Below are 13,008 nucleotides of genomic sequence, written 5' to 3' on the forward strand. Positions count from 1 at the left end.
GACCCCCACCACGGTCTTCCAGAGCTGGGAGGAAGGAGGGCAGGGAGCATGTACGTCCTCTTCTATTAAAGAGCAGGCAGGACCTGTTTTTGACCCACTCAAGATGGAAAAAGGAGTCTCAGACTCAGGTTGGAAAAATACTATCAGTTGCTGATGTAACTATTACATTTTATTCTCCTGCTTACATCACGAACCCATTGGTTGAATAAATAGGCATAATTTGGAAATTCATTAACTTAAGTTTTTCAAACATTTATTCTTAAAATATGTCATACGTACAAAAGGTATATAAACAACACATAGCTATGGTTTAAAGAATAAAATTACTGCAAATACTCATGTACCCACTATTCAGCTTAAGAAATAGAAAATTACAAGTTCCTTAGAAGTCCCTGAGTGCCACTGCCCCATCTCATTCCCCCTTCCCACCACCCCGCTCCCACACAACCCAATTAGCTTAAATATTTAATCACTTCCTTGCTCTTTATAGTTTTACCACACACGTATGCATTTCTTAAGAATATATCAATTAGTTTGTCCTTTTGGGGATCTTTACATAAATGGAACCCACCTATATGTATTCTTTTGCAAGTTTCTATTTCTGCTCGACAACATGTCTGAGATTTACTCAATATCGATGACATGTAGCTGTGGTATACTTACTTTACCACTGAACTGTAATCCACTTGTGAATATACCATAATTTATTTATCCATTCCACAGCTCAGAGACACTCACCTGATTCCAGTTTTACTGCTATTAGGAGGACTGCCACTATAAGCAGTCTTGTACTTGTTTTCTTGTTCACATAAGCAAGAGAGTCTCTGGGGTACAGATGGAGAAGAAGTATATTGCTGGGCTGCTAAATAGGCCTATACTCAATGTTATTAGATCATGTCAAATTCTTCCCAAAGTGCGTGTACCAATTTACAATTCTAATAGCAGGAAATAAGAGTTCTAAGGCTCATATCTTCACCAATACTTCGTATTGTCACACTTAATTTTGGCCAATCTGTTGGGTGAGAAAAATGGCATCTCACTGTGGTTTTAAAGAGTCAACTTTTCAAGGCCAGTTAATTTGACAGTTTTCTAAGTATACTCCATCAGCTATAGATCAGGTGATTTACCAATACAAATCCAATCCAATATGTAGCATAAAAGAGGTACCTTAGTCTCCTCACACCATTTAGCACTTAGTGACCTGAGTGTGTTCATACAACTTTAAAAGTAAGCAACATTCACCCTGGGAAAATAAACGATTCTCAGAAAAACCATACGCCCTATAAGAGTTTCTCTCAACTAGCAAAACTGGGGCCATTATTTTAAAGCTAGACATTTTGAACAATTAGGAAATAAGAATGTTACGTTTAAGTGAATCCGGAACAGAGAGGAAAAATGTTAACAAATGTATAAAATTAAATGGGACAGGTACTCTAGAACAATCAGCAGCAGCACAACAAACTGAGGCTGAATTTTCCATTGAAAGCAAAGGCAGCTGTCCCTCCCGGGCCTCAGCTTTCGACTGCACAGCACCGTCTACTGCAGCCACTCCTACTGACAAGAAGCTGTTCACAGCTCAAACCACGCAGCCCTCCTACACGATGGCTCCTGAACGTCAGTTGGACAGGCCTTCACCTTGGTCTTTCCAGTGGAAGGAAAGAAAGCTGACAAGGCCTCGCAGCACACCCAGCTCTTATGTCTCTGGAAGAATACTTGCTCTGCTCGACGGTGTTTTGCTGCGGGGGCAGGTACAGCAGGTGACACATAACCACTGACTCGGTATTCTCCTCATGGAACAAACAGGCCCAGCAGGGAGCAGGAAGCTCGAAGTCTAAAATGCTCATGGGCATAAATCTCCCTTGAAATTTAGCTACTATCAGGGCCAGACCAATGATCCTTCACTACTGAGCAATTTCATGTTCCAGAGTGAGCCAAACTCCAGGATCAAAAAGAATTAACTATGAAAACTTTTTAAATAATTCAGTTGCAACATAACAGATACATTTTTACAAAAATAAAAAATCTCTATCTTTTGTACTTAGGCTGTCACTTGTTTTTAATCTTGCCTTATCTGGCCCCACCCCCTTTCCCTCATGTAAAATTTATGTGTAAATAGGCCCAGGCAAATATTTAAGTGTGCTTTTGAAATCCCATGATAATATACGCCTCTACTGACCTGATAGTGCACGGTTATAATAATCTCCAGAAAGGGTAAAGTGGGCGTGGCCTTCGGGGCTGGCTCTTACACGCTGAAGAAAATTCAGACCTGCAATGACAGCAAACCTCACTGCAGCAGCCGGGCAGGAACAACCAGACTTTCTTTTGCAGACAAATCACATCGAAGAGATGCTAGTTATAGCTAATACTGATGCTCTCATAGGGAAGCACACAAAAATCTGGTACTTTGTTCATCATGAATTTTTTTGCATGAACTCTGATTTTTAAAAACATTACATTACATTATTATTAATCCTTTTTTTTTAAAGATTGGCACCTGAGCTAACATCTGTTGCCAATATCCTTTTTTTTCCCTCTTCTTCTCCCCAGAGCCCCCCAGTACGTAGCTGTATATTCTAGTTGCAGGTCCCTCTGGTTGTGCTATGTGGGACGCTACCTCACCGTGGCCTGATGAGTGGCGCCATATCTGCACCTGGGATCCAAACCAGCGAAACCCTGGGCTGTGGGGAAGCAGAATGTGTGAACTTAACCACTCGGCCACAGGGCCAGCCCCATTATTCAGCTTAATTACTGAGTTTTTGGCACACCTTTGAATGCTGTGCATGAGGCAACTTGCCTCCCCCAAGTCTCAGCCCCCAGGTGTATCTGAAGCTCGTGGGAACATCAAAAACATATTTCTACCTGAGTACGTGGAAAGAAGGCCGAGTGATAAGAGCAGCTTGTCCTGATAAATACTGGCTCAAAATTTTAAGATTACCATAGAAAAACAAGAAATAATTATTCTCTGCAGAAAAGATACTTATGGAAGCAGTCAAAATTCCAGTTGTTACTTTTAATCAAGTGGCCCTTGTGTGACTAGAAGTACAGGTAAAAAGAAAACCTCTATAACGTGTGAAAGGTCGAATTAAATCCCCAGAGCCAAATTTTCCTTGAAGGGAAACGAGGCTGGCAAGATCAAAACAATGGAGAATGAACAGCAACCAGCAGTGAGATTTGCATTTACTCCCCTCAGAAGCCTCACCTAACACTGTGTCAATGAGGTGATTCAGGATAAAGGGCTTCTGCCCTAGGCCCACGGCTCTCAGACAAATAGTGCTTCACTTCTTACCTGGTCCTACAGAGGAGACTCTGAGGTGAGCTTCCTAATAAGATTCTGGGCTTTTTTTGTTTTCAAAAGATATATAAGGTAGAAGCATTACTTTCTGAGCTTATCGTTTAAATGCCTTTAATAACACTCATCACTATAATCTTTAGATACACAAAAGATAAACAAAATGGAGAGATCAGGAATTATTTAGCTGGAGTTGTTAATATAACAGAAATTTCGTCAATGACGATCTCTATTATCCCAACCTATAGGTTGAAGGCCATATAAGGCAAATAAATACACATTTCTTTAAAAGACAAATAACGAAAAACACATGTAAAACCATACTACTAAGTAGAGAGGAACATGACTAACATAATAAAAAGGCAGGTCCCCAGTAATTCAGCAATCACTGAAAATCCTCAAGATGAAGCTGAAAATCGGGGAAACACTCACGGGAAAAGGTGAGCTCGGCGAGAGGCACGTCACAATCCATGCAGTCATCGATGAAACAGATGCACACGCTCTCGGCTTTAATCTCCACTCCCGAGATCAGCTGTGCCGGCACAGTCCCCTGGCTCTCTCGGCTGTTAGAGGCCAGGGAAAGGGACTTCAGAGGTTCAGCATTCTTAAACAACCAACTTGCTGCCTTTTTCAATTGGCCTTCAAAGAAATTAAAAGCTGATCAGTTCAACCAGCTCCCACAGCTACTCAAGCAACTCAGAGGAAATAGAGAAATAAAGTCTATAGGGACTGACTGGACAGTCCAAGAGAACCCTGATCCCAGATACATTCTTACATGTAAAAAAGAAAAAATAGCATAATAATAGGAATTCTGCTTTTAAGCACATAGAACAAGGCCCCCTTTGTTGCTCACCTTCCACTCAAGTTTACCACATCTTTCATGATCTGGCTCAAAATGCCTCCAGGAAGCCATCCTTCCACTACTATGACATACTACGACATTGAAGACGAGGAAAGAGAAGAAAGGAGAGGATCTAAATTCTAGGTGCCACTTGGCACTTAAGGACTTAATCTTCACTATGTAGTTTTGCATATATTGGTGCGCTGCTTTGTAATTGTTCTCAGGTGTCTTATTTTGTACATACTTTGTCTTCTCAACCAATCACAAATGCCTTGAGAACAGAGAGCAATGAGAACTGCACGTGTGTAATATATAACTGGTAACTACCAGGCCCCTGAATGCAACCAGATTGCTAAAGATAAAAAAGAAAAGAAAAAAAAAAGCAATGCAACCCCACACTTATAAATTCCCAGAGGCCAGGGCATGCAACAGCGGTAAGCGGTTATGGCCGTGGGCTCTAGAGCAAGACTGCCTGCTTCCAATCCTGGCACGTACGGGATGCTGGGTCTGGGCAAGTTATTTTCTCTCTCTGTGCCCGACAGCACCCACTCACACGACTGACATGAGAAGGAAACAAACAGAGTACAGGTAAAGAGCAGAGCCTGGCATATAACAAAGGCTCTAAAAACATCAGTTGCTATTATCATCTTTATTATTGACGGAACTAAGCCTTAGTTACTAAAGAAATAAAAATGAACAAACAAAAATCCAAAGGCTCTTAAAAATTTTTTAAAAAATGTGTTTGAATTATTACAGACTAAAAAGAAAAGGAAATGGAAACATTAAGGGGTATAAAGTTAATTAAAAATTTTTAAAAAGCAATGATGGGGGCCGGGCCAGTGGTGCAGTGGTTAAGTTCACACGTTCCGCATCGGCGGCCCGGGGTTCACCGGTTCAGATCCCAGATACGGACGTGGCACTGGCTTGGCAAGCTATGCTGTGGTATGTGTCCCACATACAAAGTAGGGGAAGATGGGCACGGATGTTAGCTCAGGGCCAGTCTTCCTTGGCAAAAAGAGGAGGATTGGCAGCAGATGTTAGCTCAGGGCTAATCTTCCTCAATAAAAAATAAATTAAAAAAAATAAAAATACACAAAGCAATGATGACTAGGTAAAAACAAAACTAAGGAAGGGACACACGATAACTGGGTCTACCGTCATTTTTTCAGAAGGAAAAAGATGATAGTTAATGCAAACAATTATGTGGTGAGACCAGCATTTTCACACAGAATTGGTCAGAATGTGACCTGGTACAATCTTTTTAGAAGATCTGTCAATTCGAGTAAAGAGCCCCCAAAATATATCTACACCCTCTGATCCAGTATTTACAAAACTAGGTCTCTCCACCAAGAAGATACTTAAAAGATGTAGACAAAAGTTCACACCGAAAAATGTTTGTTACAGAATTGGGTATAATGTTGAAAGAATGAAAAGCAACTGAAAATGGTTAAATAAATTATATACCCTTAAGTCAATGTAGAGAGTCAATATTTACAACTAATTTTAACGACATGGGAAGATGCTGCCGATACTAAGTATATCATAATAACATTGTAATTATTCAATAAAATTGTACTGTAGAAAAGGCGATAAAACTATATTTTCCATACAATCTATCAATGTACAAACTAGTATGTTTATATATGTATATACATAGCACACAGAGAAATAGAAAGAAAGAATGTATACGCAAGTATAAAGACTAGAAGAAAATACAGCTTTTGCCATCTCTCTTTTTTGAGATCAAGGGGAACACAGAGGGAGGTGGGAAGGTGGTGTGGTGCAGTGGAAAGAACAGCAGCACAGTGCCCTTAACCCCTCCGGGCCCTCACTACCAGATGACCTGAACCTATCCCAGCCCGTTTCCTCATCTGAAGTGGGAAGAATGCCCACCTCTAAGAGCTATGAGGATTCAACAGGAAACACAAGTTAGGCATACAGGAGCTCAGTAAATGGCCATGACTCTCAGCATCGCCACCAATACCTCTACCAGCAACAGCTGCTAACATCGGCAGAGCACTTGCTGTGTGCCAGGCACTTACGTGCTTTGCATACAGTGTCTCATTTCTATCAAAGCTCCAGGGGAAGTCCTCTTATCCTCAATTTACAGATAAAGCAGCACTGGCACAGAGAGATGGATAAGTAGCCAGTAAGTGGCAGAGTAAGGATACGAAGCCAGGAAATCAGCTCCAGAGCCCATATTCTCGTCCACTATAAAATACTGCTGTTCATTATTATTACTGGCCCACAGAGGACCACGGAGGGTCTTCAGAATACACTCCAGCTCTCCAAGTCATCTTGTGGGAGCGGGGAGGAAATGGAAGCATATTATTAAGAAAGAATAGATAATGGAAACACTCATTCAAATTACCTTGACACACCAGAAGAGCTTTGCGACAATCCTCCATGCTGAACCCCAGTTCCTGCAGTCTAGCTAGCTGTAACTCTAGGAGAAAATGGTATATGATTTTTATAAATCACTTTATGTAAGTTAATCCATAGAGTAACTTAAGAAAAGAAATTCAGAAACTGGTGATTAAAACACCTCATTTCTCCAGGCAAAACTGGGTTCCTAATTGGAGACTTTTATCAAGTATGCCCTGATAATTTTAAGAGTCTTTTCCATAAGTTTTTAAAAGTTTAAAACTCAAACAGTAATATTCACATAACTTTGGAGGAAAACTCAAAGTTTAAAACTAAACCTTAGCATTATGCATATAACTTTGGAAGAAACTGTAAAAGAAAAAACTGTGTAGGCTAGAGCAGTTGGTTTGGGGTGTTTTGTTTGTTTTTTAAATAAAAAAAATTAGAGTCATACTTATGACTTACAATTATACTTAATGACATACAATTATACCCTGAACAATTTAATTGTGCAAAAGAAAATCTTAAAAGTTAAAAAGAAGGAGAGTTATTAGCAGACTGAGTGGGTTTTATAGTTGAACACCTACCCAAGATAGGATCTAAGGTATGTCTGGTCCCTTCTTTGACTTCCTCTCCAACTCGAGCCGCACCCGGAGGGTAGCTGCCCCCAGCACCGGCCTCCCAGGCCGCGGCGCCCGGTGCTGCAGGGTTGGCTTGCTCTGGGATGGATTTTGCAATGGCAAGAAACAGCTGAACATCATTATAGGAGAGTCTGATATCCAGAGCTTGTAACTGAATCTAGCGAAATCAAAAAGGTGGCAGTTTTCAAAGTTGCATTTGGTTTTGTGTCCACATCTCTTAAAAGGTATAATTCCTAACACAAGTTCTAGAAGTCCAACAGACACTACACTCATTTTGAAGACCGGGAAGATTTAAAAATTAAGCACTAATAGCGATAAGGCAAAATGTCTCAGCTATGAGGTCAAATGTTCACAAAACTGCACAAAAGAAAAAATACTAAGCTAGGAAGAGCACTAGAATTAATATTTCAGTGGGATGATTTTTATACAAGTATATTAATCATTTAAGCAGAGGAGCAAATAATGGCTCTGGGGGAAAATGATGACCCAGTAGCAACATTTCGTTTATCTATTTTGCTTTGATCTATTTAATTTTTTAAATCTCCGAGACAAACTGACCAACTAAATTTATCTTTTCTTTATTCAAACATAACCTTAAATGAGTCAAGCTTCACACTAATATTTCCAAAAATCCAGTCTTCCTCAGAGATTAGCAATAGCGCTACCATTGGTAAAAGCTGTACAGACACCCAGCCTGGACCACTTTAAAAATGAGATGACTGTTTGAATGTCTGGGAATGGTGCTTCATTTATTTACTTATTTTTAATGTTTTCAAAGGCCAAAAATCAGAATAGCTTTTCTCTCTTTCAATCTCTCTGGTTCAAATGAATTGCTGCATCATTCCCCCTCTACCAGAGAAATAAAACACCAAATTCTTAAGCCGTCGTTGCCTGACTCCGCCTTCCCTTGTTTCGCCTTCCATCCTCCTCACTTCCCTACATACCTCTTTGTTCTAGTGAGACCTTCCTACGTCTCAGGTCTGCTGGGCCATGTCCACCCCTGACTCTGGCGCCTTCTGAAGTGGAATGCTCTCCTGCTCCGCCTGCTTACATCCCACACACCCCTGGGCTCAGACTCACCTTACCCTGAGTTCCACTCACAATCAATCTTCCTACCTACGTTGAGTTCTGCTCTCTATGACCTTTTATAGAACTTCAAGTAACACCAGACAATTAGAAGGTGTTTTATCCTCCACAACACTGCAAGGTCTTCTAGGACAGAGACAATGTCATTTTTATCTCATATTTGCTAAAGGAACAAATGGTGGGCTCAGCAGAGTCGATAGTAGTTCACGCACAGGAACGTGTTTGGGAGAGTATGAATGTGTTATACAGCTTTTCATCATTACCTCTAAGACAGGTGGAAAATCTTCACTATTGAACGCATCCATCAATCCCGAACCATTCTGATAAGAAGAATTGCCCACCAGCTCCACTTGAATTTGTACCGGATCAACAATGGAGAGAGCTGTATCGTGCTCATTCCCTAGTCGGCATGAAAATACCTATAGAATAAAACGCAAGATGGCAAGAATTCACATCTTGACTGAAGATGAGTCTAACATCAACAGAAAGAGAGACTATCTCAGACACAATCAGCTCTGTATTATCACGAAAGCCACAACAATGGCTGAAATAAACACTGTGACGAGTGAGGCTGGTACTCTCACCCGCTGCCAAGAGCATGTACAGTGGTTCACCGTGTGAAACGTAGCTTCGCAATACAGAACAAAAGGCCTAAACGTCACACACCCTTTGATCCCATAATCCTACTCTTTCTAAAAACTAACCTAAGGAAATAATGCAAAATACAGAAACATTCACTGAACCATTATTTAATAGTTAATAAAAAATGAAGAGCAAACCAAGGTTATATCACATCTACTCAACGGAATATTTTGCAGCCATTTAAAAGCAACTTAAAAAAACCATATGGAATGTAGGAAGATAGGTACAACATAGATATGTAAAAAAGCAGCCCAATCAAAATACTACTATGCATGACTTCAAGGAAAGAAACACATCAAAATGTCAGCAGAGATTATGTACAGTAGGATAGTGATTTTTCCCTCCCCTCCCCCAATTTTATGTAATATATTGCTACTTTCATAATTGAAAATAAATTAATTATTGAAGCTGGGTGCTAGGTACATAGGAGTTCATTATATTCTTTTGTTTACTTCATAGATGTTTGAAAAGTTCTCTAGTAACAAGTTTAAAGATAAATATATCTATGGGGAGAGAGAAAGGAGGGAGGGTTCCCATTCGGGGACCAAATTATCTTGTGTGCTCAAGAAGAGCAAAGAGGAAAGTAGAAAGCATTCGTTTTGGTCTCCCTTGCTCCTTCCTTTTTTGGCATTTTCTAGTGCTACTGAAAGCACGTGACAGGAAGGTCCTTTGCTACATTCAAAATTAACTCATTTTGCCTTCTCTCTAAATTCTCCCCCAATGATATATCAAAGAGGTCTTAAAATTCAGATCCAATTGTGCTACCTAAATAACAAGCCTGAAAGCAGTTTCCAGGAATCTCAAATATTTTTCCAAGTAGTTTTTCTAAGACTTTGGAGCAGGAAAGTTTCATTTTCCTTTTTCCTTTAGGGGCTTCTGCTACACAAAACCCAATTGTACCTGACAGTTCATTAATCAATCACCAAGATTTTCCATTCAAAGCTGGTCTTGTGGTGGCTTGGGAAGCAGACGAACTACAATTTCATAATCAACTCACATCCCACCAGCACATAAATCCTTCCTCCCACACTGAGGTTTCTCTACATATGAGAAAAAATTGGTCAAGACGTGAAATCACCACAGGTTTTATTCAGCCACATCTGACCAGAAAAAAAAAGTACCATATGCTGCTGACAGTGAAAATAAGTTTTGTTCATTCAACCTCTGAAATACCACTGGAAAGAACAGGGCATGAAAAGTTCAGTCGTAAAGGGAAAGGAAATGATGAGTAACTCTGACCAAATATGCTAATGTTATAACAAGAGGAATGTTCGCTGAGATCAGTGAATTAAGAACACTTGATGGAGATAATAATCTGCCTCGCTTCTCCTCCTGTCTCCACAACCCCTAGCTTAAAGAGAGCAGAGCAGTTCTTGCTTAAAATTGTATAATGTAACGGTCAGGCTACAAGGGCCACCCCAGTGCAAATTCCCTCCTTCGGGAGATTAAATCAGAGCCTAAGTCACCACTATTAGCAACTCACTCTTTGATGCAGACACTTTCAAGGTGCCCTTCTGTAGATCAGATATTCCTAAAAGAATACCACATTAAATCCTTACACCTTTTATAAACAAGTTTCCATGACCACAGAGCCCCAGCTCTTCACAGGGACAAGCACTCCCTGTGGGGAAAAGGACGCAGGGGAATGAGGGCCACGTCCTCCCCTTCACAAATTTGCCAAGGGCTAGACATGCAGAACTAGAGGACACAGGAGCCAGACAGGGTCTTGGGCGCCAGAAGAGTCTCCTTGAACTTCTTGAGGCGGGGAGGGTGGAAGAGAACGAGGTAAAGCCCCCCAGCACATGTACCGCCTGACACGGGAGGGCTGAACTCACATTAGAACATCCTGGTAGATCTGAGGAGAAAACCAAGAGGAGGGGCGAGGGCCCTCCAGTTCCAGTAATTCTCTCCTCCAGTGGAAGTTTAAGAGGTAAAATCCTCTTCCAGATGCTTTTCTCTAGAGCCAAACATGCAGTGTTTTGATCAACACACAGACTTCTTACCTCAATGCCAAACAAACTTCCTGAAAAGGGGCGATCAACAAATCGGGGCTTATAGGTGAGCACTGTGGTGCCTTTGAGAATAATGGCATTGGTATCAAAGCAGGACACATCCTCCACGACCACAAACTCCGTGCCTGGAAAGGACAGCATTGTCAGCCACGCCAAAGCTGGGAAGCTGGGAAGCACCAGGCTGCCACAAGCTAGGCAGCACACGTCCACCAAGGAGGACGTTAACAGTCAGATCTGTTCTCCGGGATGTCTGCTGATATTCAGCTTCACTGTCATCCTGAGCAAATTCTCTGTATCCGGCCAGGCACAGCTGAGCCAGCGGAGCACCGCACAGGCCAAGACAAGAATGCCGCTTCTCTCTTTAAAATCTATCTCTAAGCTCGGTCTCCCGGGAGGTCTCACAGAGATTCAGAAGCCCAGGAAATCACCCCTCTCCAGGGACGAGCTGCTTTAAAGTCCCAGGAAGGAGATGCACACACTAATGTTGGTCAGGCAGCACAAGGCACTACGCCATCTATGTGGCTACTCAAGTTATTGACAAAGAATGTAGATTTTTAAAAAATTAGTAATGCAAACAGTTTTCTATTCATCTATATATGGCAAATTTACTTTGCTTTATGCACTGTGTTTTCATCAAAAGCCATGTATAGTTTGAATTTTTGAACCTAATCCATTTAAAATGCGTCGTGCTAGCCAACTTCTTCCAAACCATTGAGCAGCAGATAGGGTATATCACAAATATAACAATACACAAACACAGTCAGACGGACTGAAGTGCTCATTAGTTAAAACAAAACCATACTGGGGCCGGCCTGGTGGCGCAGCGGTTAAGTGCGCACGTTCTGCTTCAGTGGCCCGGGGTTCGCCGGTTTGGATCCCGGGTGCGGACATGGCACCTCTTGGCAAGTCATGCTGTGGTAGGTGTCCCACATATAAAGCAGAGGAAGATGGGCACGGAGGTTAGCTCAGGGCCAGTCTTCCTCGGCAAAAAGAGGAGGATTGGCAGCAGATGTTAGCTCAGGGCTAATCTTCCTCAAAAAAAAAAAAACAACAACAAAAAACCATAGTAAATCTGTTTGTCAAGGAAAATATCCTTTTTCTAAAGAAAATAACAATCTCCTCACTTATTTACTTTCTAAACTGAGATTTTCACATACCAAATTTGCCTAAACTCAATAAGCCCCATCTGTTGGGGCCCTAAAGCTCAAACAGAAAATTGAAGCCAGATTTAACACTGGGTAAAAAGACCACTGCCCCGGCGAGTGCTCAGGCTGGGCATGCACATTAGGCAGGCAGAGGGGAGGGACAAGAGACCCTGCAGCCTTCAGTGTGGGCCAGGTAGCTCACATCTGAAAATAGAGGTCAAGAACTTCGACACTCTTTGGTCTGTAAAAGATGCAAATGTGTAGGTGCTCATGTCAAAAGAGAGAGGCAAGAGAAAAGTTATCCTATAAGACACATATCGAGCCTAATATCCAAACTAAGAATTAGTGATTTACACCTACATATACTCACCTGTTACATTGACCTTGACCTCCAGGTGCCTTTCAGTGGACACAGGAAGAGAAGACCGCTTGGTAACTACTCCACTTTTCACAGTTTTGGGAACTATAGCAGATTCGCTGCTAGAGTTACGGTGGCGAGAAGGAGTAACATTAGCTTGTTTCTTCATGTCACTGGGAGTGTGGAGAAAATCATGGACTAACAGCAGCCAGTCAAATATGAGAAACACACGGAGATTGTTGAGAACGACCGTAAAACAGGAGGAATCCTTCGTAGATCTACAAGAAAGAAAATCAAAAAATAAAATAAAATAAGAAAAGAGAAATACGATATTTTATTGGCTTGCAAATGTATTACTCAGTGTGGGCAGGTGGTATTCCAGTATTTTCTAAACTGACTGCTTTGAGTATCAATAAACTGTGGCCACTAGTTTTAACAAAACATTCAGTTTTCAAAAGGTAATCATATTTGTTTCTTCTTCTTCTCCCCAAAGCCTCCCAGTACATAGTTGTATCTATTTTAGCTGTAGGCCCTTCTGGTTGTGCTATGTGGGACGCCGGCTCAGCATGGCCTGATGAGCGGTGCCATGTCCACGCCCAGGATTCAAACCGATGAAACCCTGGGCCACCA

At 41.4% G+C, this 13,008-nt stretch overlaps 1 protein-coding gene across 12 annotated transcripts in view; it reads right to left on the reverse strand.

Annotated features, from left to right (window-relative positions):
* The window catches only part of VPS13D (vacuolar protein sorting 13 homolog D), a 245,422-nt gene that overhangs the window by 161,954 nt on the left and 70,460 nt on the right, over positions 1 to 13,008 (reverse strand). For all 12 annotated transcript variants that reach the window (XR_011503621.1, XR_011503620.1, XR_011503622.1 and 9 more), the window contains 7 exons: positions 12,391 to 12,656; positions 10,867 to 11,000; positions 8,485 to 8,640; positions 7,082 to 7,292; positions 6,502 to 6,576; positions 3,722 to 3,928; positions 2,177 to 2,266 (listed from right to left, as the gene is read on the reverse strand). Coding sequence is in view for 8 of the 12 variants with exons in the window: in XM_070511027.1 (XP_070367128.1) it covers positions 2,177 to 2,266; positions 3,722 to 3,928; positions 6,502 to 6,576; positions 7,082 to 7,292; positions 8,485 to 8,640; positions 10,867 to 11,000; positions 12,391 to 12,656 (1,139 nt within the window). In the remaining 4 variants the exon portion in view is untranslated. The remainder of the gene's footprint in view (positions 1 to 2,176; positions 2,267 to 3,721; positions 3,929 to 6,501; positions 6,577 to 7,081; positions 7,293 to 8,484; positions 8,641 to 10,866; positions 11,001 to 12,390; positions 12,657 to 13,008) is intronic.

The sequence above is a fragment of the Equus asinus genome, chromosome 5 (genome assembly GCF_041296235.1).
Source record: "Equus asinus isolate D_3611 breed Donkey chromosome 5, EquAss-T2T_v2, whole genome shotgun sequence".
Taxonomy (NCBI): Eukaryota; Metazoa; Chordata; class Mammalia; order Perissodactyla; family Equidae; genus Equus; species Equus asinus.